This window comes from Dermacentor albipictus, chromosome 1 (assembly GCF_038994185.2).
Source record: "Dermacentor albipictus isolate Rhodes 1998 colony chromosome 1, USDA_Dalb.pri_finalv2, whole genome shotgun sequence".
NCBI classification, from domain to species: domain Eukaryota; kingdom Metazoa; phylum Arthropoda; class Arachnida; order Ixodida; family Ixodidae; genus Dermacentor; species Dermacentor albipictus.
Window position 1 is genome coordinate 296,621,586 of NC_091821.1, and position 23,066 is coordinate 296,644,651.

Here is a 23,066-nt window from a genome sequence, read left to right on the forward strand (position 1 = left end):
CATCACAAGACCTCGCGTATCTCTTCATGTCACTCTGGATTCCTGGCCAAAAGAACGCTTCTGTAATCTTTGCTAGGGTCTTTTTTACGCCCTGGTGACCAGCCATGACACTATCATGTCCTAATCCCATCACTGTCTCCCTAAATGCCTTAGGCTGCTGAGCTGCAGAGCCTCTCTGCCCGAGCTGACTGCGCATCTTCTACATAAAAGACCATTGTGCATAACAAACTGAAACGTAGGGTGACTTCTTTTCCTTTTCACTAATTGTCCTATCTTCTTGTGGCATGATCTCACCGACTCGTCCTTGTCTTGCTCCTCCATGAAATCAGTGGTTGTGATGCTTAACCACTGAATTATAGGTACCTTCAGGGCTGTCATGGGTGCCTTGCTCTGGGTTTGGGCTCTGGTTCGTACAGCCGACGATATAACTGGATGGCATGCGCCATTTGCTACTTCTCGTGAATTATTGACGTACAGCGGTTGCTTGCTCACTTCTTGATGTAGTTTTCACCACAGTCGTTCATCTCTCTTAATGTGATAGCTGTACTTCTCTTCCAGCTCTAATCTGGATCATCTACTCTCCGTACTTCAGACACATTGTTTAGAATTAGATCGTATAATGGCTCTTCAAGGCATTTTGCCTCATGCCACCCAGTATAATACGGTGTGGAGACTTGGATACAGGCTTCAGGTAGGTACCTCACTATGTTGTCAGCCAAGGTAACTTCCATTAGCCAGATCTTCATGTCAGCCATGTCAGATCTTCATCACGTACCGGGCTCCTCTTTACTAAAACTGTACTTGTGCTGCTATCTCTTAGCACCATTACCCGTTGTCCATGAACTTTTCCTTTCTACGACAGGTAGAACTTGTTCTTTTGGGTCTCCTTCCTTCCGCTTTTCCCTTGGTACCTGTTGGCTCTATTGAGCCTGGTTCACCTCTGCACAGTTCGGTTGCGAGTCGGTTTCTCCGCACTTGCCTATTATGCACGCTCTTTTTTGTGATGTGCCAGACCTACACTCATTCGCACGGTGTCCCTTTCTATTGCATAATTGACACACTATTTGTTGGTGGGAGTGGCTGTTCCCTACGTGACAGTTAATGGCGTGGTGGCCGGCACGATTACAGAGGAAACACCTTAACTGGTGTGGGCACGCAGTTTCCCGAGGCTCGTATTTTGCCTCGTCTACGTTCTCTCTGGCTGTTGCAATAAATCGGCTCCTGGAGATAATCGAATAGCTTATAAGATGATCGAATACCTACACGCTGAAACACACAAAACACTACTATCACTTTTTAATGCCATATTCTCTGCCAGTTATATTCCATCTGCCTGGAAGCAAGCAGTCATAATCCCTATTCTCAAAGAGGGCAAGGATCGGACTTCGGCCAGCAGCTACAGGCCTATAGCCCTGACAAGCTGCCTATGCAAATGCTTTGAAAAAAATGGTAAACGGATGCCTAATGCATTATCTTGAAAGCAACAAAATACTAGACCCCCTGTAGTGTGGTTTTAGGGAGGGTGGATCTAGAACAGATCACCTTGTCCGCATGGAGGCGAATATCTGAGATGCCTTCGTGTACAAGCAGTTTTTATTAGCGGTAAAAGATATGGAGAATGCATACGACACAACTTTGCATTTTGGAATTCTTCGTGATCTGGCTGGTATGGGTGTCAGAGGCAACCTCTTGAATGTGATTCAAAGCTACCTCTCCAATTGTACATTCTGTGTAAGGGTTGATAATGTGTTATCTCGTCCGTCTATGCAGAAAACAGGTGTGCCACAAGGTGGTGTGCTAAGCAGCACCCTATTCATTGTAAACATGACTTCCCTATGTAGGGTCATACCACGAACATTGTTTTATTCAGTGTATGTGGATGACATACAGATAGGATTTAAATTATGCAATGTTTCTATTTGTGAGCGACATGTACAGCTTGGCCTAAACAAATGTGTAAATGGGCTGATGAGAATGGATTAGAGTTAAACCCCCCAAAAAGCACATCCATTCTATTATGCAAAACAGAAGTGAGGCGTGCAGACAGGACACAAGAGTAGAGAAGTGGACAACACGAACGCCGACTATCAACTGAAGGGAGCACTGAGGCAAAAAAAAAGAAAGAAGATGCAAAACTCATCTGCGCATGCTCAGGAATGGTAACACCACGTGTCAATCGGGTATACATGCCGGTCTACGTGAGAGATAACTGTTAAAGCACTTAATCTCTTCCTTATGTAAAGTAATCGAAGGCTGACTCACGCACGCACTTCCACCATTATAGATATGCCATGCCTCTACCATAAGACGCGTATCTTCATTCTTATGCCTGTACAATATCATGCATTCATCTAACTCTGGCGTGCAGTTACAATCTCGGCAATGTAGCGAAAGATTGGAAGGCGATCCACCGGTTAACGACCTTTTATGTTTCATTAGCCTCTAATTGATACACCGTCCCGTTTGCCCTACGTAGAACTGGCCACAGCTAAGGGGAATTTTATAAACCACACCCATACCACAGTCAGTAAAACTGTTGTTCTTATTGTGCTTCACTGGACAAACATCTGTTCGTTTTTTGCCTTTTACCCGCTCCTTTCTATTTTGTACGGCAGCGCATATCTTACCTAGCTTATTGGGAGCAGTGAAAGCAACATTAACATCATATCTACTAGCAACTTTTTTAAGCCTTTGCGACACTGAATGAATATACGGAATAGCCACTACTATTTTTTTTTTGCTATTACTGCTTTCTGTAATCACGTCCGTCCTTCTCGAAACCGACTTCTTTAGGCACTCAGCCACAGTGGCCACCGCTACACTAGGATAACCTGCTTCTAATAGGCGCCGGACCTGCGCATTAAAACTGGCGCTCATTTTGTGCATGCAGGATCTGGTGAGGGAAGACTTAAGGCACGACATGGCATTTCCGTTTTTTACTAATTTAGAATGCTTGGATTGAAGGTTTAGCAATGGCCTCGAAGATCTTGGGGAGTACTGCCAACAAACATGATTTTGTTCGAAGATCAAGGAAATGTCAAGAAACTGAATTACGCATCGCTGAGGAAATTCCTTGGTAAACTTTAATCCTCCCCTATAAAGATTAAATTGCTCACTTACTGAGGTAGCAGCGGAATCGAATTCTTCCCTATTGCAGAAAATCGGGTAATCATCAACGTAACGAAATATCTTGATAACGCTATCACCTAAGGCTTTCTCTAAGCAGTTGTCAACCTTACTCAGGTAAACGTTGCAAAGAATAGGGGCAACCTTTGAGCCAATACAAGTGCCTGATTTCTGCAGAAAAACGGCATCTCTCCACCCAATCAGCGTCGACTTCAAGTACATTGAAAGAATTTCTAGAAAAGCTCCTGTGGAAACACCGCACCTGTCAATAAAAGCCGACTCTTGCACTTGTTCTTTAATGCACTCATTTACGGAATTTAGCAATCCGTCATACGGCAAGGAATAATAGAGGTCTTCGATATCCATACTAAAAGCTGTACAATCACCAGGATTTTCCTCTCTCAAATACTGAACTAGTGCCTGAGAATTACGTAGGCAAAAGGGGTCTGAAAAAATTAGTGAAGCTAGGCAGTTCTGTAGGTAACTAGCGACACAAACCTGCCACGTCCCTTTCTCTGACACTATAGCACGAAAAGGAATTTCTTGCTTATGGGTCTTCGCCGAGAAAAACAGTTCTAAGGTGAGGGATTTTGCTTTGTTGACATTAGAGACAACCCTATAAAGATTATGTCTTGACAGGAGGTCAAGCGCACGTTGCTTAACTGCCGACGGCTTGAGTTTTACTGGCTTTAAATTCTTTTCTATGGCTGAAAGAAATCGCTTTTTCTGAAAACATGTCATCTGGCATAATTACGAAGTAACCTTCCTTGTCAGATATTACTGGTCTAAGTTTATGCAGCGCGCTATGCTTCAAACGTCAACGGGTTTTATGTTAGGCTTAAAACAGTGCTTAGGACCTAAAGCAAGGGTTCTTCTATGGTTATCACTTACGATGGCGTCTCCAAGAACCAGTACGTTATTTGACGGTGAATTATTAGAAAGGTGTTTCCTCTTTGTTGAAGCTCCGGAAGTTTCATTCTCCATAGGAAGTCCGCATGTTGCACGGCTAACTTTTTCCAATCCGCGTAGGGGTGGTTCCAATGGCGACCGTCTCCCAGGGCCGTGCAACGGACCCTTAGACACTCCTGGTAGAACCTAACTTGGCGCCATACCGCGCTGCATAATCAGGTTCGTCCCGCAAGAAGAACGCTCGTGCCTCTGCCAGTGTTGCAGTGACCGGTGAGTGCTTTGAGAGCCCCAGGATGCTCCCGATAACACCTCTGTGCAGTCCTTCCTGCTGCTCTCTCCTGGCCGGTGTGAGGGTGAGCAATGGGACGGCATATAGCAGCACGGATGTTGCTGAGTCCATTGCTGAGTTTGTTCCCCCAAGGCGAAAAGAAACATAAAAAGAATTGTGGGGGTAAGCCCGCACCACCCGAAGGTATAACAGGCTGAAAAAACCAATCATAATATAAATGAAAAGGGATCGCGCATGCTGACAATCCAAAAGAGGCTTAGAAACAAAAGCTAATAAAAGATAAAAACAAAGAGTTTGTGGAGCTGAAGTCATTTATCGAAGGCAGAACAGAGTATGAAGAAGGAATAGGCCACGAGTAAAGGGCAGCGCAGATCCACCGAAGAGCGTGCTTCTATAGGTTACATTAAAAGCTAAGCTTCAGCAGCGATGTGCATGCTTTGTGATTCTGCAAGTTTATTGCAGATATGTTGAAGATTCAAGATGGCCATCTACAGTCTAGAGAGAAGGGGAGTGGGCATCTTCAGAGAGAGCAGAACAGTGTGAGCACTTCGTGCCGCAGGGGGTCCAAGTACATCGCAAGGCTCCGTGGTAAGGTGACCTGGCTGGGAGCAGCATTGTCTGCTAATATGCCTGCAAGCCAGATAGCACGAGTAGCCAGGGCATCCGCCGAGCAGGCGGATATTAAAATGTGTGCCAACAGGGAACGTAAGGCAGTATGATATGCAGAAGCGGAGGGGTGGCAAGAAGGCAATGAAGAGCATGGATGTTGTTGCGGCCTGGTTCAGCCGGAGCGCCCACTTAATTGAGCAACCATGGCCAGGTTGCTGGAGCTTGCCAACAGCTTCCTGCACCTGGCGCACCTTGGACGTGGCAGCCTTGGCTGCAGGCAGGGGCGTAGCCGGGGGGGGGGGGTGAGGGGGCTTATGCGGTTTCAGCCTCCTCGCCCCCCCCCCCCCCGAAATTTTTTCGTACTGTCCACGTGCCGCCGACCAAAACAACCCCCGGCGCTGAAAATCGTTCTTGATTTTGTCTAGAACGTCTTTTTGATGCTCGACAAGACACTTAACCGCGAAGATTGCAAATTCAGGCTGGATTTTGCGGCAACGCCCATGCACCTGGAGTCGCATAACGCCAAGCAGCCTCATCCGAGCACAAAGTTTCAAGGGCGTTTTAATGGCGAGTGGGCTCACCGCGGCAATTTGCTGAGGCCGCGAAATCTATGGAGCGGATGGATGTCAATTCCAAAACTGTGTGGGTATAAATCTTATAAACTCTTGCTGTGAAAGGTGCACTGGCATTTCCAAAGTTGTGCTCTAGGTTTTCAATTGCGGAACTTTGTGGGTTTAATGTTGTTATAAACATTTGATGCCAAAGGTCTATTGACTTTTCTTAAGTCTTACATCGGAACATACGAGACAAGCCAAATCAACGCAGTAGCAGACAAGTTGACAAAGCACGCAGCGAGGTCCAATGAGACGAAGCGTTGTGGGGGGGTTCATTTGTGACGTCATGTCACATAAAAAAATATCAATATTTTGTTTACCTGCGCCAAAACATCCATGTCAAGACACTAAAGCCAGCCAAGGTAACTATGTTTTTATTAATTTTTTCTACATTGACATTTATTTGCGAGGACACATTGAGCCTCTTTTCTTTTTTTTTTTTTGTTTGTTTGTTTGTTCTCGCTACTCTACCCGCAGGCTGCCGGAGCCACCCAGAGTGTACACGTTTTGCTCGTGTGGCCCCGACCACTGCGCGGCGCACTTCGGTGCGCGTTCTGTTTTCCCTGGTCGAGTGGATTTTCGCCTGGCATAATTTTGGACGCTCTCTGGCTAGCAGACGAGAAAAAGAAACGATGGTCGCCCGCCGTCTTCACTATGGGGACTCGACAGATTGCAGCACGTTCACTTGAGCGGAACCTCTCCGGAAAGTCTTGTCTTGCCGGTGTATAGGATACCGAGCAGTATGCGTATGGTTCTCAGTGGAGCAAGCGTCTCATGTTTTCTTCGATATTCCTTCCGTAGCCACATTAGGTGCCCAAAGTAGGCATTCGATTGTGGCCAACATACTTTCCTATGCGTTCTTTTTTCATTTCGGTGCCCCCGCCCCATAGAAGGAAAAGAAAAATACATTGTCGCGGCGCAGCGAATTGTCGCATGGTGAAAGTTCAATTTTGTTACTTCTTCTTTTGCGGAAAGTATTGGGCCCCGGGGCGCTTCAGTTGCCGGATACTCTTAATATATTATTGCGATAGCAATTATATGGACACTCCAGGTGCATTCCTGCCATCGCCGTCGCCCTCATGTTTCGTATAAAGTCCAAGGGTGATAACATCGTGACCCGCGCCGCATGCTGTATGTGCGAGGGAAAGCGTAGGGGGTGGGGGGGAAATGGGGGAGCCGACGATTGGGTGAGCAAAAGAGAAAAGCGGTGGGAAAACAAGCCGCCTTCCATTGCGCGCGATACATAAGGGGGGGGGGGAGTGGATGGAATGGGGGCGGAATCTAGGATTCCGCGAATCTATGATTGCGCAACATGTTTATTTGCCTTGTTTGGCGCATTATATACAGTGACTTTTTCTTATATACGTAGATTTATTGGAGACTAATACTTGTATTTGAATATCTTGTTGCGAGGTTTTGTGTATACGTGCAGTGAACTTTGTTTCCAGTGACACTTTTTTGCCTGTTATCAAGCTGTACTTTCGTATTTGTATATCCCATTGTATCTTTGCATGCATTTCTAATGTACGAGGGCGAGTCAAATGAAAGTTAGCCTACCCTCACCGCGCAATAATGGTTCGGTTCATTATCTGCGAGGCATGCGCGTAGCACACAAGCATCTCTCATTTACAAAAGTGACACGCAGGTGTGAGGATAAATGTTTTTAATGCTCTCATTCACTGGGTTGAACATGGTTGTGAGACATAATGGACCCTCCAAAAGTTGAACAGCGTGATGTCACGAAGTTTTTAACAGCCGAAGGTGTTTCCTAAAAGAAATTGGTTGCCGTATGGCTGCCGTGTACCTTGAACATTGCATTTTATTGGTCACTGTGAAGTGTTGGAGTAAATAGTTCAAAGAAGGACGTGGAAATTGCAAAGGCGATCCAAGACCGGGCCAAAACCACCGTGCAATCACCCCCAACACAATTGCAAATGTTGATGAGCTGATTAGACAAGAACGGAGGATAAGCATAGATGAACTGGCAGAGCCTGTGAACATCAGTCACGGTTCGGTTCCCACCATAATTCATTAACATCTCGGTTATCGGCTCTTGTGTGCACAATGCATGCCCAAGATTTTGAACCACCGCCAGAAGACGGAGAAGTTCGGCACTGCCTTGACTCATCTGATCCAGTATCACAATGAGGGTGACAACTTCTTGTCTGCAATTGTGACCGGGAACGAATCATGATGCCACTACTACGAGCCTGAAACACGATGGCAAAGCTTACAGTGGAAACATTCGAATTCACCGTCCCCAAAGAAAGCAAAGGCCGACAATTCGGCTGGAAAGTTGTTGACCTTTTTTTTTTCGATCACCAGGGGAGGGGTCATTACTGATAGAATTTGCAAAACCTGGAGAGACTATCAATAATTTCCGATATTGTGAAACTCCAGATCGGCTGCATGTTGCAATCAAGAATAAAGGACGTAGAAAATTGACGAATGGGGTCATCTTGCTCCCCGACAATGCCCATGTCCACGTCACTGAAGTGGTTAATACAAAACTGGCAAAGTTCAAGTGGGAAACGCTGCAACATCCGTCATACAGCCCAGACCTGTCGCCTTGCGACTTGCTCATTTTGGGGCGATGACGTGAAAGAGTCAATCACAGACTTTTGAAGCAGCAGCCCAAGGAGTTTTATGAGACAGGAATGACGCGACTCTTTAGTCAGTGGGACAAATGTCTAAATGCTCATGGAGACTACTTTTAAATAAAGTACCCCGTTTGTCATATATTCGAATTGGCTCACTTTCATTTGACTCGCCCTCGTATGTTTTGCATAACTCCTGCTTTTTGTGTGTGCTCTCTTATGCGGCTATAACTTTGGTGCTATTGCTCACAATACACGACCGGTGACAGCTGCTCCTGAGCAATATATTAAAACAAACGACAGCATCATTGAGATTTTTCCCTGGCCGTTGTGTAGTACAAAAATGTAAACAAGGTTCTTGACTGACCAAGTTTCATTAAAATATTTGCCCTCAACTTTTTCATTTCACAGCCTTTACATTTTTCATATCAGTGGCATGCACTGCTTTGCTGGTTTCGAACTGATATAGTTCTAAAATTCGTGATATTTTCTTTACTTCTTAAATAAACAAAAAACATGGAAGCATTGATACCAGTTATTTCGGACAATTTTTGGGACATATGACTGTACTCTTTCATGAAAAAAAAAAAATACACATTTTACTTGTCTTGGCAGTGCGTAGTGTTCAAGAACTCGTTTGCAGCATCTTTGGCAATTGCAATGCAGTTATTATTTACGTATTTGATCCCTCGACAAATTGTTTAAGAGGAAGCTTTAGCTCGGTACCAATCCGACGCGGCCTATTCAAATACATGTAAAACGCAGAAACACTTTTCTGAGATAATCCTGCTAATCGCTTTTAATGAAATTTGTTGTATTCGAGAGAAAAAGCTAAATTTTAGTATCAGTTGGAAAAGGAATTTTGATTTAGGGGCTGTATTCTGTTTAAAATATTTTGAAAAATTCTAAAGTTCGAAAAAATATAAGCATAACGGTTACAAACTAATAGCTATGCACTAAGAACAGATATCGCGGTTCTGTAAACGGCATCTATTATAACAGTCAAAGCGGACAAATTTGCTATGTCAATTTGTACCTTACGTGAATTGGTTACGTTGTGTACAAGGGTTCTGCGAAAGCTGTATTTACATAATACTAAATTTTTTTTAGATTCATCTGTAACATATCTATTTGTCCACTGTAGATGTACTATTAGATGCAATTCATAGAATTGTAATATCATTATTCATTGTAGAGTTAGAGTTTTAAACTTGATAGTTTCGTTTTCTGAATATTTGCGATTTTGGCCAATTTTTAATAAAGAATTGACCACCTAAATGAAAGATTCGAAACCAACAGTCACTAGAATTTAAGTTTTTCTTTTAAATGCAGCAAACCTCGTCAACTTTGCTGCAGTGGTTGCAGGGGAAACGAATTCCCCTTTACATGCATTTAAATAGTAGCACCCGAGCTAAAGCTTCCTTTTAAGGAGCAGGCCGAGCTGCAAGGTGAGCCCCCCCTCCCCCCCCCCCCAAACGAAATTTCTGGCTACGCCATTGGCCGCAGGAATCCACATGAGCCAGTGGTATGAGTACACGGCCCTGTCATCTTTTTAATTTGTTGATTTGTCCAGTAACATATTTTCTTGTCTCTTTGTGGATGATTGTGTAATCTATAGAACTGCTAACAGTCAGGATGATAATCTAGCTTTGCAAAAAGGCCTTTACCTTGTACAAGAGAGGTGTAACTGTGTGCAAATGATGTTAAACAAATCTAAGTGCTGTGTATTTCTTTCACCCGCAAAATATCCGTCATTAACTTCGCGTGCACTATTTGCTGCACTGAAATTCCCTGGACAGCTGCTTATAAATACCTTGGCATTCATCTTTGTTCCAATCTTTCCTGGTTTACTCATGTTGAGAAGAGATGTGCTAAAGCTAATAAAGCTCTGAGATTTCTACGTTGGCATCTGCATCAATTCCCATCTGCCATTTGACAACTGGCCTACCAAACTTTTGTCTGCCCACAACTTGAATATGCTTCATCAATCTGGCATTCTCATCAAAAGTATTTAGTATTTCATTTAGTTTAGTTATTTAGGAATACGTTTCCTGTGAGGAATGTAAATGCGAGGATCATTTTGCCTAAAGCTAACGATCTTGAGGGCCTTCTTACATATAACCCAGACATGATGGTGATTTCTGAGGCGTGGCTTCACAATAACATATCTGATGAGGACATGGTACCTTCTTCGCGTGAAATTGTCCACCACGATTGGGGAGCTAGGGGTGGCGGCGTCGCTGTTGTGCTGAAGGAAAGCATTGAGTATATGGTGATACCTCACAATACCAACGTTGAAATTTTATGGATTCGTGTTCGCCTGTGCCACTATAATGTTCTAATTGGTGCACGTTACAGACTGCCTGATGCCGATTTTTCAGTTCTGGAGGCACTGTATGACTTCATGCATGAGCACTGTAAATGAAATGCTAATATCATCGTGTGCGGTGATTTCAACCTGCCAAAAGATTAACTGGGATCTGCTGAATGTTTCGTCATCTTGTTAGCATTCTGAGTTGTTGCTTGATATTGCTTCTACGTTTTGTCTGAAGCAGCTTGCGGATCAGCCCCCACGAGTAACAGCTACCTCTGGCACACTTCTTGATCTTTTTTTTTGTTTTGGATAAGATTAGTAACCTAAACAATGACATGTCGTATTTCCCCGGAATATCAGATCACAACATTGTCATTTTTACTGGCCATATGAGGGTCTTGCGAGCTCAGTGCGAAAAACCCATTATAAAGTTTCAGGACTTTAATCGTGCTCAAGATGAGAGTATACTGGACGTCTTGGAAGAAGACTGATATTTTTGAGCATGGGCATGCTACCAGAAATTTGACTGTCGATGACTTGTGAATTCACTTCAAGGCTACTTTGAATGAGTGCATTGGCATATATGTTCCCACTAGACAAAAAAAAGGGGGGCAACCGTCAGAATTCTTGGATCTCGCGTGAGATAATACAATTGAAATGCCATGTCAAACGCATATCACGCTCTGCTTTGAACAGAGGTGCAGTTTCACTACAGCTGCTGTGCAATTAATTGCACATAAAGGTAAAGCTGTCCAAGTTCAATTTTTTTAACATCAAAATGCACAATTTTCTTGTGAATGACCCGAAAAAGTTCTGGTTGCTAACAAGGAAAAACAAAACTATTAGCAAATTGAAACTTGATGACGCTGTCACTAGTGATAGTAACTGTATAGCCACTGCATTCAATGATTAGTTTGTTACTATCTAGACATAAACGAAAGGGGCATTTTTTCAGCTCTACTTGAATTTGACACCAAAAAAGCTATAGATCCGGATGGCATATCAAATGCATTTCTGCATAGATACGCTGAGTGGTGTGCAAAGTATGTGCATATAATTTTCAAAGAAAGCAGAAATACTTTTAGAATAGAAAACAGCCAAAGTAGTGCCAATATATAAATCGGGTGACAAACTTAAAGTAACCAACTGTAGACCGGTCTCATTGCTGTGCAGTTGCAGCAGAGTCTTGGAGCACTTTGTTTTCAACACCGTTCTTATTTCTTAAAGGACAAAATTTTTTTTTTTCAAGCAGCTAGCATTTGTTTCGGTGCGGCTTATCAACTACGGCACAACTCATTCACACTACAAATGATCTAATGGCAATAATAGATGGCATCGGACAAATTGATATAATATTCCTTGGCTTTGAGAAAGCTTTCGACCGCGTGTCGCACGCCAATTTAATGTTGAAGGTCTGGTGCCTACTGGACAACCGTCAAATTGTACATTGGCTCGACACATATTTTACATAGCGCAAGCAATTTCTTCATAAAGGTAACTCGAACTCAGAATTTGTATCCGTTTTCTCAGACATTCCCCAGGGATCGGTGCGTGGGCTGCTACTTTGTAAAAATTTTTATTAACGATTTACAAATGAACTCTCCAGTGCATTGTCATTTATTTGCCGATGATTGTGTTGCATACACATGCAGTGAGTCAGATGAAGGTCAACAAATACTAAACAACTTCATAGGAGAAATTAACAACTGGTGCTTATGACGGCAAATGCGACGAAACATTTCCAAATGTGTTCAGATTAGAGTTACACGCAAAAATATATCGTTTGCCTACACCTATAACATCAACAATGTTCCATTAATTGCTGTAGACAAATTTAAATATCTGGGATTACATGTAAACTCTATGCTAACCTGGATCAGTCATGTGAAATACATAGTTTCATTGGTTTGGAGGAAACTTTACGTGCTAAGGAACCATCTAAAACATTGCACTTCTAAAACTAAGCTTGTGGCGAACACGGCATTAGTTAGACCGTTATTGGAATATGCAGATGCTGTTTGGCATTCGCGCACCAAATCTGATATTAGTTACATTGAACATGTTCAGAAAAAAGCGCCAAGGTTTATCTTTAACGCCTTTGGCAGGCATGTGTCCGTTACTGACCTTAGGCCTTAGGCCTTTATACTTTACAATCATGTAGGAAAGAAACTACACTGACTACAAATGCTCTTTAATATTGTAAACAGTAGAACGAAGATGGAATTCATCAGTTACATGCAGTATAACAGTGCAAGGCTAACGAGATGGAAACACAGCAAGATGGTTTAAATTAGATTGTGGGGTTTTACGTGCCAAAACCACTTTCTGATTATGAGGCACGCCGTAGTGGAGGACTCTGGAAATTTCGACCACCTGGGGTTCTTTAACGTGCACCTAAATCTAAGTACACGGGTGTTTTCGCATTTCGCCCCCATCGAAATGCGGCCGCCATGGCCGGGATTTGATCCTGTGGCCTCGTGCTCAGCAGCCTAACACCATAGCCACTGAGCAACCACGTTCTAATGCCACAAGCAAAAACAAGTGCATACCATTTTTCATTTTTCCTGTGAACCATAGCAGAATGGAACGCACTTCCAGGTGATGTAGTGCAAAAAAAGGCTAAGGCGTGCAGACACGGACACAAGAGAAGGGAAGTGGACAACAGGACTGCCGTGTTGTGCATTTTTGCATTATGAATCCTTACCAACTGGCTCAGCTTTCTGTCGTTCTAAGCATGTGACGTAGTTGGGTTATAATCAGCTGATGTCTTCACATCTACCTTAACTGTGATATTTACCGGCAACATTTTTTTTTTCATTCATTGTGCATATAGCTTGTATCATATGCCTGTCACTAATGTTTATTCTCGAAACACTTCTCTCCTACTATTTGTGGAAAGGTTCTGGGAATCTAACCCTATACTCATGTATTAGTTTCTGATTAGCTATTGTTTGTTTACATTTTTCTTAGATTTCCTTTAATGTTCTCATTTACCCTCAGGGGTCTTGTTTATTGCCTTCATTGTGAATAGCTCTTTAGTGTCTTCTCTTATGACTACAAACAGACACATATGTTTTCACACTGTTTATTCAGTGCTCTTGTGCCTGCGCTATTGTCTCAGAACAAATACCATTTTGTGAGATTACGAGCTCAGTGCAGTACTAATGATGTACCTTTTCTTGTTCTCGCCTCCAGTCGTTGTTTAGTCATCTGCTTTCTCAGGATTTGTATGCAATACTATTATTGTTATCAATTTTGTCAACTTGAATGATTGCAATGTATAATTTATTCTTTATAAAATCGATGTACTCACTCCTGCCATAGCTTCCAAGAGGTAGCCGGCAGTATCTGACTAATAAATAATAAATAATTTGGCATTGGCATTTCTGAGTGCCCAACAAAAGGAACAAGCTGAGGCCATTCTTCAAACCTGGCAGCAACACCACGAGTCCGTAACTTTGTTAGTGAAAGAAATGTAGAAAATCTTCCGACATGTGGATGCCGATGTGACTGAAGAAAAGAAGCTTCAGTATCTGATGCGGGCTGTGAAGGAACAGCTGTTTGTCAACCTCATTTGCAACCCGCCGAAGACAATTGCAGTTTGTAACAGAGGCGGCTACCATTGAAAAAAGATAAAGGACGCTTAAGCTTCGCCTTTAAGAATGGAACGCGATAGCATTCAAAGATCCCTGACTGCTTATCACGCTTTCCGGCAACTGGGGCATATGTAACTGTAATGTTCACCGGAAAACGCTGGGCGCAAACGCTATGCACGAAGGCGGGCTTTCTAGTAGAAACACGGCCTCTTGCGTAGGCTGCGATGCGGCGGAGGCGAGCGCGATCTGGAGATATTACAAGAAACCTGGCGCGCTGCTCCGTGGGCCCCGAGATACTCACGCGCCAGCGTGCGCAAATGGCGGACACTGTGACCAGTCTGTGTATGGTAGAAACGCTGGAAAAGGGGTTTCTGAGCTTTTGCGTAACAGAATTATGTTTTCTCGTCTAGTCAAATTGCAATCCGATGCTATCATGTCTGTAGGTTGTGTGTTAGTTGTACTTTACGATTTTTCTACGTATTTTAGGGTGAGAAATTCTGTTAGTTCAGTAGCTTCCTTGCGCCATATGGCGGGCCTGAGTGTGGATGGTTTGAAAATTTTTTTGCCAAAATGACGCCCGATGCTGGAAGCTGACGCTGGATTTTCTGCGACACGGGGCCTGTAACGGTATCGCATTATAAACGCATGAGCTATGGGCCAGGCAGTACAACCATGACTTGCCAATTCTTACCCCAGGCAACGCCGACGCAAATGCATGCGGTGCTAATAGCCTTCCCGCGACTATTCGGCCTATAATTTGAGAAGAACTTCAAAAACTGCTCCCTGCGGCTACCCCACAAGTCGCAGCAGTAACAAGCATCATTCGCGATCAGCTGCACCATGCTCTGGGAACAGCTTTGCCAACTTAGACAGACCTGCAACCAGAACCGGTGTTGTCATCCGTAGTGATGACTTAAGCTGACGTTATCCATGACTAGACGCGTCTAATTCCGTGCAGTCGGCTATAAACGCAGTCGCCGCGTCCTCAGCCGTATACACCGTTACCACAACTGCAGCCGTACAGCCGACCTACAGCTTGGCCTCCTCCATATAGAATTTGTCAAGGGATCAAATACATGAATAATAACTGCATTGCTATTGCGAAAGATGCTGCAAATGAATTCTTGAACGCTACAAACTGTCAAGACAAGTAAAATGTGTATTTTTTTTTTCATAAAAGAGTACAGTCATATGTCCCAAAAATTGTCCGAAATAACTGGTATCAATGCTTCCATGTTTTTTGTTTATTTAACAAGTAAAGAAAATATCACAACTTTTAGAACTATATCAGTTCGAAACCAGCAAAGCAGTGCATGCCGCTAATATGAAAAATGTAAAGGCTGTGAAATGAAAAAGTTGAGGGCAAATATTTTAATGAAACTTGGTCAGTCAAGAACCTTGTTTACATTTTTGTACTACACAACGGCCAGGGAAAAATCTCAATGATGCTGTCGTTTGTTTTAATATATTGCTCAGGAGCAGCTGTCACCGGTCGTGTATTGTGAGCAATAGCACCAAAGTTATAGCCGCATAAGAGAGCACACACAAAAAGCAGGAGTTATGCAAAACATACGAGGGCGAGTCAAATGAAAGTGAGCCAATTCGAATATATGACAAACGGGGTACTTTATTTAAAAGTAGTCTCCATGAGCATTTAGACATTTGTCCCACTGACTAAAGAGTCGCGTCATTCCTGTCTCATAAAACTCCTTGGGCTGCTGCTTCAAAAGTCTGTGATTGACTCTTTCACGTCATCGCCCCAAAATGAGCAAGTCGCAAGGCGACAGGTCTGGGCTGTATGATGGATGTTGCAGCGTTTCCCACTTGAACTTTGCCAGTTTTGTATTGACCACTTCAGTGACGTGGACATGGGCATTGTCGGGGAGCAAGATGACCCCATTCGTCAATTTTCCACGTCCTTTGTTCTTGATTGCAACATGCAGCCGATCTGGAGTTTCACAATATCAGAAATGATTGATAGTCTCTCCAGGTTTTGCAAATTCTATCAGTAATGACCCCTCCCCTGGTGATCGAAAAAAAAAAAAGGTCAACAACTTTCCAGCCGAATTGACGGCCTTTGCTTTCTTTGGGGGCAGTGAATTCGAATGTTTCCACTGTAAGCTTTGCCATCGTGTTTCAGGCTTGTAGTAGTGGCATCATGATTCGTTCCCGGTCACAATTGCAGACAAGAAGTCGTCACCCTCATTGTGGTACTGGATCAGATGAGTCAAGGCAGTGCCGGACTTCTCCGTCTTCTGGCGGTGGTTCAAAATCTTGGGCATGCATTGTGCACACAAGAGCCGATAACCGAGATGGTAATGAATTATGGTGGGAACCGAACCGTGACTGATGTTCACAGGCTCTGCCAGTTCATCTATGCTTATCCTCCGTTCTTGTCTAATCAGCTCATCAACATTTGCAATTGTGTTGGGGGTGATTGCACGGTGGTTTTGGCCCGGTCTTGGATCGTCTTTGCAATTTTCACGTCTTTCTTTGAACTATTTACTCCAGCACTTCACAGTGACCAATAAAATGCAATGTTCAACGATACAGCAACCAATTTCTTTTAGGAAACACTTTCAGCTCTCAAAAACCTCACGACACCACGCTGTTCAACTTTTGGAGTGTCCATAAGAGTGGCTTGTTGGGCTAGTTGGTACATGGTTATGCTAGGAGAATGCCAGCAAACTTTAGAGTAGGAAAAAATCGAGAGGCAGTGTCCATTATGTCACGCAACCATGTTCAACCCACTGTATGAGAGCACTAAAAAACTTTTATCCTCACACCTGCGTGTTGCTTTTATAGATGAGAAATGCCTGTGTGCTATGCACATGCTTCGCAGATAATGAACAGAACCACTATGGCGCAAGGTTGGTTGGCTCATTTTCATTTGACTCGCCCTCGTACATTAGAAATGCGAAGTTACAATTGAATGTACAAATGCGAAGATACAGCTTGATGACAGGCAAAAAAGTGTCACTGGAAACAAAGTTCACTGCATGTATATACAAAACCTCGCAATAAGATATTTAACTATACATATAAGTCTCCAATAAATCTACGTTTCTAAGAAAAAGTCATGGTATATAATGCGTCAAACAAGGCAAATAAACATGTCGCGCAGTCACAGATTCGCTGATCACAGAACTCTAAGGCCCACCCCTCCTGCCTCCACTCCCCATTTCGCACGCGACGGAAGGCGGCGTGCTTCCTCCTCACTTTTCTGCCTTGCGTACACAAGACTGAGCTACCACCGTCGGCTCAACCATGCCACCCTTTCACTCGCTCATACAGCATGTGGTGCGTGGTGATGATGTTATCGCCCTTGGATTTTATACGAAACATGAGGTAGACGGCGAAGGCAAGAATGCGCCTGGAGTGTCCATATAATTGATAATGTAATAAGAATGTCTGGCAACTGAAGCGTTTTGTGGCCCATTACTTTCTGCAAAAGAAGAAGTAACAAAATCGAACTTTCACCATGCGACAATTCGTTGCGCCACGTCTTTTCTTCTATTTTGTGGGGCGGGCCACTGAAATGAAAAAAAAAATGCAAAGGAAAGCATGTTGGCCACAATCGAATTCCTACTTTGGGTGCCTAATGTGGCTACCAAAGGAATACCGATGAAAACGTGAGACGTTTGGTCCACAGAGAACCATACGCTTACTAGTCGGTGTCCTACACCGGCGACACAAGACTCCGCAGAGGTTGCGCTCAAGCGAACGCGTTGCAATAGGTCGAGCCCCCATAATAATGGACGAACAATGTGTTGAAAGAATTGCAAAAGATTTCACTCAGTCAGAATAAACTAGTCAGTGAAATTCAAGGCTTAAAAAAGGAAGATTTTAAAGACCGATAAGATTCTAATGGACTTGAACAAACGAATGACTGAACTGGAACATCATTACCAGGCCATGATACCAGTTCAAAATGAATTGGAAGCTGTCAAATGTGCCACTGCTCAAACTGCCAGCCTGGTATCCGGCCTCGAAAATCCCTAGACCATGCAGGCAACCGGTCCCAAAGGAATAATCTAATTTTCTATGGCCTTCCTGATACTAGCTCAAAAGAAACCTTCGCACAATCAGAAAAGCTGATCATTGATGGAATCGCAGACATCTTGAAGGTAAACCTTGAGTCTAAAGATATCGAACGTGCTCACTGCCTTGGTCGCTATTCACTTAGCGGACACCGTCTCATCATTATCAAATTCGCGTCATATAAAACGAAAGAATCAGTCCTGTCTAATGGCCACAAACTGAAAAACACAAATTATGGTGTAAATGGAGATTTTTCACCCGCAGTTCGGAACGCCCTTAAACACCTTATTGCCTACGCTAAAAGTCAATCTATGCCTTTTTCCATGCGTTTCAAAATGCTCGTTATGGGTTCCCAGCACTATGAATATGACGATTTGACGAAATCAGTGAAAAAGATTCAGTAGCAGTCATTGCACAAAATATGTGCAGTTAATAACTGCCCTTCCGCCCCTAAGAACCTTTCCTTATCTGTTGTTTACACTAATGCCCGCAGTTTCATTCCCAAATGTGACGCAATATCAAATCTCGTGACGTCATCTAACAGCAACTTGCTAGTTCTAACGAAAATGTAGCTCACAAGTGAAATTAGGGACGATGAAGTAGTCCAAGACTTGCCAAACTTTGATGTTTATTGCTGTGACCATCAAGGGACACACAGGGGTGGCGTTCTTATTGCTTGCAGTCGTGAATTATCCTGTACAGCAATTAAATATTTCTTCGACCTTAGAAATGCTATGGCTTCTTATTCGCTCTTTCCCTCGGTATGTCCTTCTAGGTGTGTGCTACAGGCCACCTACCAGTAATCCAAACTTCTCACCGAAACTTAACATTACTTTATGCCAGATTACAGCAAGCCATCCTAACGCTCATATACTTCTGTTCGGTGACTTCAACTTCCCCATTATTGATTGGAATAACCTGACTTCCGCAATAAACAACACAGAGGCGAAGGACTTTGGCGACATATGTTTGAATTTTAACTTATTGCAGCTTATCTGAGAGCCGACATGCATAACGCGCGACTGCGCAAACGTTTTGGACCTTATACTTACTGACCATCCAAAGACATTATCATCGGTTGCCTACCTTCGTCCTATCAGCGACCACAGTGTAATTCATGCCACATTTGACTTTGCCCCAGCACTGCGTGTTCTTTCCAGCAAAACTACCAACCTATATGAAAAAGCTAACTTCGAAGCTATAAATGAAGAATTGTGGGCTTTTTTTTTCCAATCTTTGAAACCTCATTCAATGAACGATCTGTTTAGGACAACTGGGAACTGCTTAAAAATAAAATGAATGAACTGCAAACAAGTGTATTCCGAAACAAACATTCTATGCGACTCATCAGAACCCCTGGTTCAATAACAATTTAAAGAGGTTGGAAAATAAGAAAAGAAGGCTTTTTCGTAATGCCAAGCAGAAACCAAGCCCAACTTCATGGGATAAATATTATGCTGCTGAGAGAGAGTACTTACGTGCTGTCTGCAATGCCAAATGGTCCTTTTTCAATAACGACTTACCTAAAATGTTGACAACCCCAAGAAATTTTGGAAAGTTATCAACCCAGGCAACACATGCACTATAACTCTTGTTAATGATATGGGGGAAATCATGCCTGAAACTGAGTGCGCACTCATATTTAACAACGCATTTCCATCAGTATTTTCTAATGATAATAACGTTTCATTGTCTAATGTGCCCTGCAACATAGCTTCTAGCATTCTGAGCGTGGTGTTTTATCCTGATGGTGTTTTGCGCATAATTGAAAACCTTAAACTTTCATCCTCAGTAGGTATAGATGGTATCAACTCTAAAGTGCTAAAAAATGCAAAGTATATTTCTTCATCATTTTTGTGTCTTATGTTCTTGCAGTCACTTTCTACAGGTTCCATGCCTCACGACTGGAAGGTGGGTAAGGTCGTTCCCATCTACAAGTCTGATAATGAGAACACACTGCTAAATTATCGACCCATCTCTCTAACTAGCCTTCCATGCAGAGTCATGGAACACGTCATCTACTCCCTCATCATGAATCATTTGGACACGAATTAATTTTTTCATTCGGCACAGCATGGGTTCCGTAAGGGTTTCTCTACTGAAACGCAGCTAGCTTTGTTTCTGCACGACTTGCATGTAAACCCTGACTCTAACCAACAAACTGACGCTATGTTTCTGGGCTATGAAAAGGCCTTTGACAAAGTTTCTCACCGCCACTTACTACTAAAGCTTTCTTCTTTGAACTTACATAGTGATGTACTCAAATGGGCTCGAAGCATTCCTTACTGATCACTACCAATTCGTTTCTGTAAATGACAAATCATCCACTCCTGTCTGTAACTTCTGGTGTCCCTCGGGGATCAGTTCTCGGTCCTCTTCTCTTATTAATTTATATCAATGATTTACCCCAACATGTATCTTGCAACATACGAATTTTCACAGATGACTGCATGATTCACCATCCAGTTTCTAATGCTACTGACGAAAACACCTTACAACTAAGTCTTAACAACCTGCAGTCTTGAAGTGAACATTGGCTGATGGCTCTTAATCCCAACAAATGTAAACATATATCTTTTACCTGCAGCCGTAACCCTTTCCTGTCCTCTTATACAATAGTAAATGTTCCCATAAAATCAGTAGAATCATTTAAGTACTTAGGTGTTACACTTTCTCCTGATCTCATTTGGGGTAAGCATATTTCCAACATACTTTCATTAGCTAACGGAACTTTTGGCTTCATGAGATGACACTTGCGTGACGCCCAATAGAATGTAAAACTCCTAGCTTTCAGATCCCTTATCAGACTGAAAGTTGAATATCATCACCCATCAGCAATCCATATCAAGTCTATTTTGTTAACGCGCTCGAGTCCTTTGAAAACCGCATCGTCAGATACATCGATTCATCCTAGTCATATGACGTAAGCGCATCATCCTTAAGAGCAAAATCTGATCTACAGCCTCTTGCACTTCACCGCGCCACAGCCAGCCTTTGCCTCTTTCATAAGTTCTTTTACCGTTCCCTAATTCACGAGCGTTATATCACACCACCCACATGCATATCGCTACGAACTGGGCACCCATTACAAGCCTTACGGCCATGCTCCCATACAACAACTTTTTCTTTGTCTTTTTTTTCCCCTGCACAGCATCAGACTGGAATGCCCTTCCCCACCACGTCGCTGAAATCACTTGCCCGACATCGTTTTTCGAAAATGTCTTTGTTGGTTGTAAAATAACCTGCTTTTTTCACGCCTTGTTCTTTCTGTTTTTATGCACTTGTGAAAATGTAGCTTTCTCATACAACTTTCCTGTATACCTGTGTTTATGTTGCATTATCAACTGTACCCACCCCTTATGTAATACCCCTAGCAAAGGGGTCTTTAAGGAAATAAAACTGAACTGAATTGAATGAGGAACGCTGATAGAACATGTAGTGTACTGGTGACGAGCCTCGTGTGACAAATTTCTGGATCCCGGGCCGGGGAGATTGTGCGTAAAACAAACGGAACAACTTAGCCCTGCACCACGTGCAAGCGCAGGCTCTTCACCCCTGACTCGCCAGGCTATTACTTTGTCAAAATCAACCTTGTTTTTTTTTTTTTTCTTTTCCCAATTTTGATAAAGCAGTTCCAACCTCCTTTCTAAACAGCTTTCCATACCTCCCCGAATGCCGACAAGGCCAGAGTGATATTGTCGTTGCAAAAGAAACGGTAGAAAGTTAAACAATTAAAGAAAACAACTTTTATAACTATACACAACCAAAGTTTTGAAGCTACAAGTATGACTTCCAGCCCATAATAACACTTCCTACTTCGTTAGTCGAAGGAAGGATGGTAATAAGTCAGTTGACCGAAACAACCTGCTCAAACCATCCGCGTTCCCATTTAACTTGCTCCTTTTGTAACGGACGGTGAAGTTATATTCCTGGAGAATTTGACTCCATCTGAGCAAGTGTCTGTTCTTAGGGGACATGTGTCTGAGCCAGGTCAGAGGACAGTGGTCGGTCTCGAAAGTGAATTTCTCTCCGTACAGATAACAAGATAATTTCTGGACCACCCAAGCTAAGCAGGCGCATTCTTTTTATGCGAAGCATATTACGAGAGCTCAACCCAGCTCCTCAGGCGCGGTGGTGTCGCCTTCAATACCACGTGACACCGTGACGTCAGGACAGAGGAGAAACGGGGCTCCAACTCGCGCTGTTGCTCGCGGCGTCGCGGCGGTATATAAGCAGCTGCGCTTGCCTCTGCTAGACACTCACGAGGTGAGATGCCTCCTGGAGACAGAGCTGCTCGTTGGAATGAGAAGCGAAGGTTGCGGTGTGCTACAGAGACTGATTTTCTAGGTGGCTTTGGCTCAACTCTTGCAAGATGGGCTGGGTGGCAATCGAACCAGGGTCTCCGGAGTGTGAGACGGAGACGCTACCACTGAGCCACGAGTACGATGCTTCAAAGCGGTACAAAGGCGCCTCTAGTGAATGCGGTGTTGCCTTAGAAACGAGCTGTTTCTAAGGCTCAGGCGTGCGTCGCTTGCTCAGGCGCACATTTCGTTGCCGCGCGGAACGCTGTGTTGCTCGACGCTCACCGCGTCCAATGCGGGGTGCGTAGTCGCTGCGCCGTAGCCCATTGTCTTACACCCCTTGGCGGGTCGACGGGAACGCTGTCGCGTTCCACTCTTGAAGGCGAAGCAGAGTAACGCATGAGTTGTTTCTTCGTCTAGCCGAACCAAATATAGCCAAGCAACTGCAGTTCACCAGGCTAAACAGTGGTTCAACAACTAAAATAAAGGCTAGTATGCTTCGCATCCTGGGCTTAACCTTAGCTAAGCCACAGCCATTTTTGGAAGCACTGTACGCCTCCTCTCTGCACGTCAATTTTCGGCTAGCATAGAGTACCGTATGCACCTCCGCGTCTTTGCCCACCTGGCTGACCCCCGCAGGGGCGTCTGCGTCAGCAGGCGTTTGGTGTGT

At 43.6% G+C, this 23,066-nt stretch overlaps 2 protein-coding genes across 3 annotated transcripts in view; one reads left to right on the forward strand and one right to left on the reverse strand.

The window, feature by feature from the left end:
- LOC139050420 (uncharacterized) overlaps positions 1-23,066 on the reverse strand; it is a 516,820-nt gene that overhangs the window by 150,042 nt on the left and 343,712 nt on the right. The window lies entirely within an intron of this gene.
- LOC139054459 (protease-associated domain-containing protein 1) overlaps positions 1-23,066 on the forward strand; it is a 102,810-nt gene that overhangs the window by 22,683 nt on the left and 57,061 nt on the right. Inside the window, exon 3 of one of the 2 annotated variants that reach the window (XM_070531454.1) lies at positions 19,971-20,006. The exons of the other annotated variant lie outside the window; for it this stretch is intronic. Coding sequence (XP_070387555.1) covers positions 19,971-20,006 — 36 coding nt within the window. The remainder of the gene's footprint in view (positions 1-19,970; positions 20,007-23,066) is intronic. 2 annotated transcript variants of the gene reach the window in all.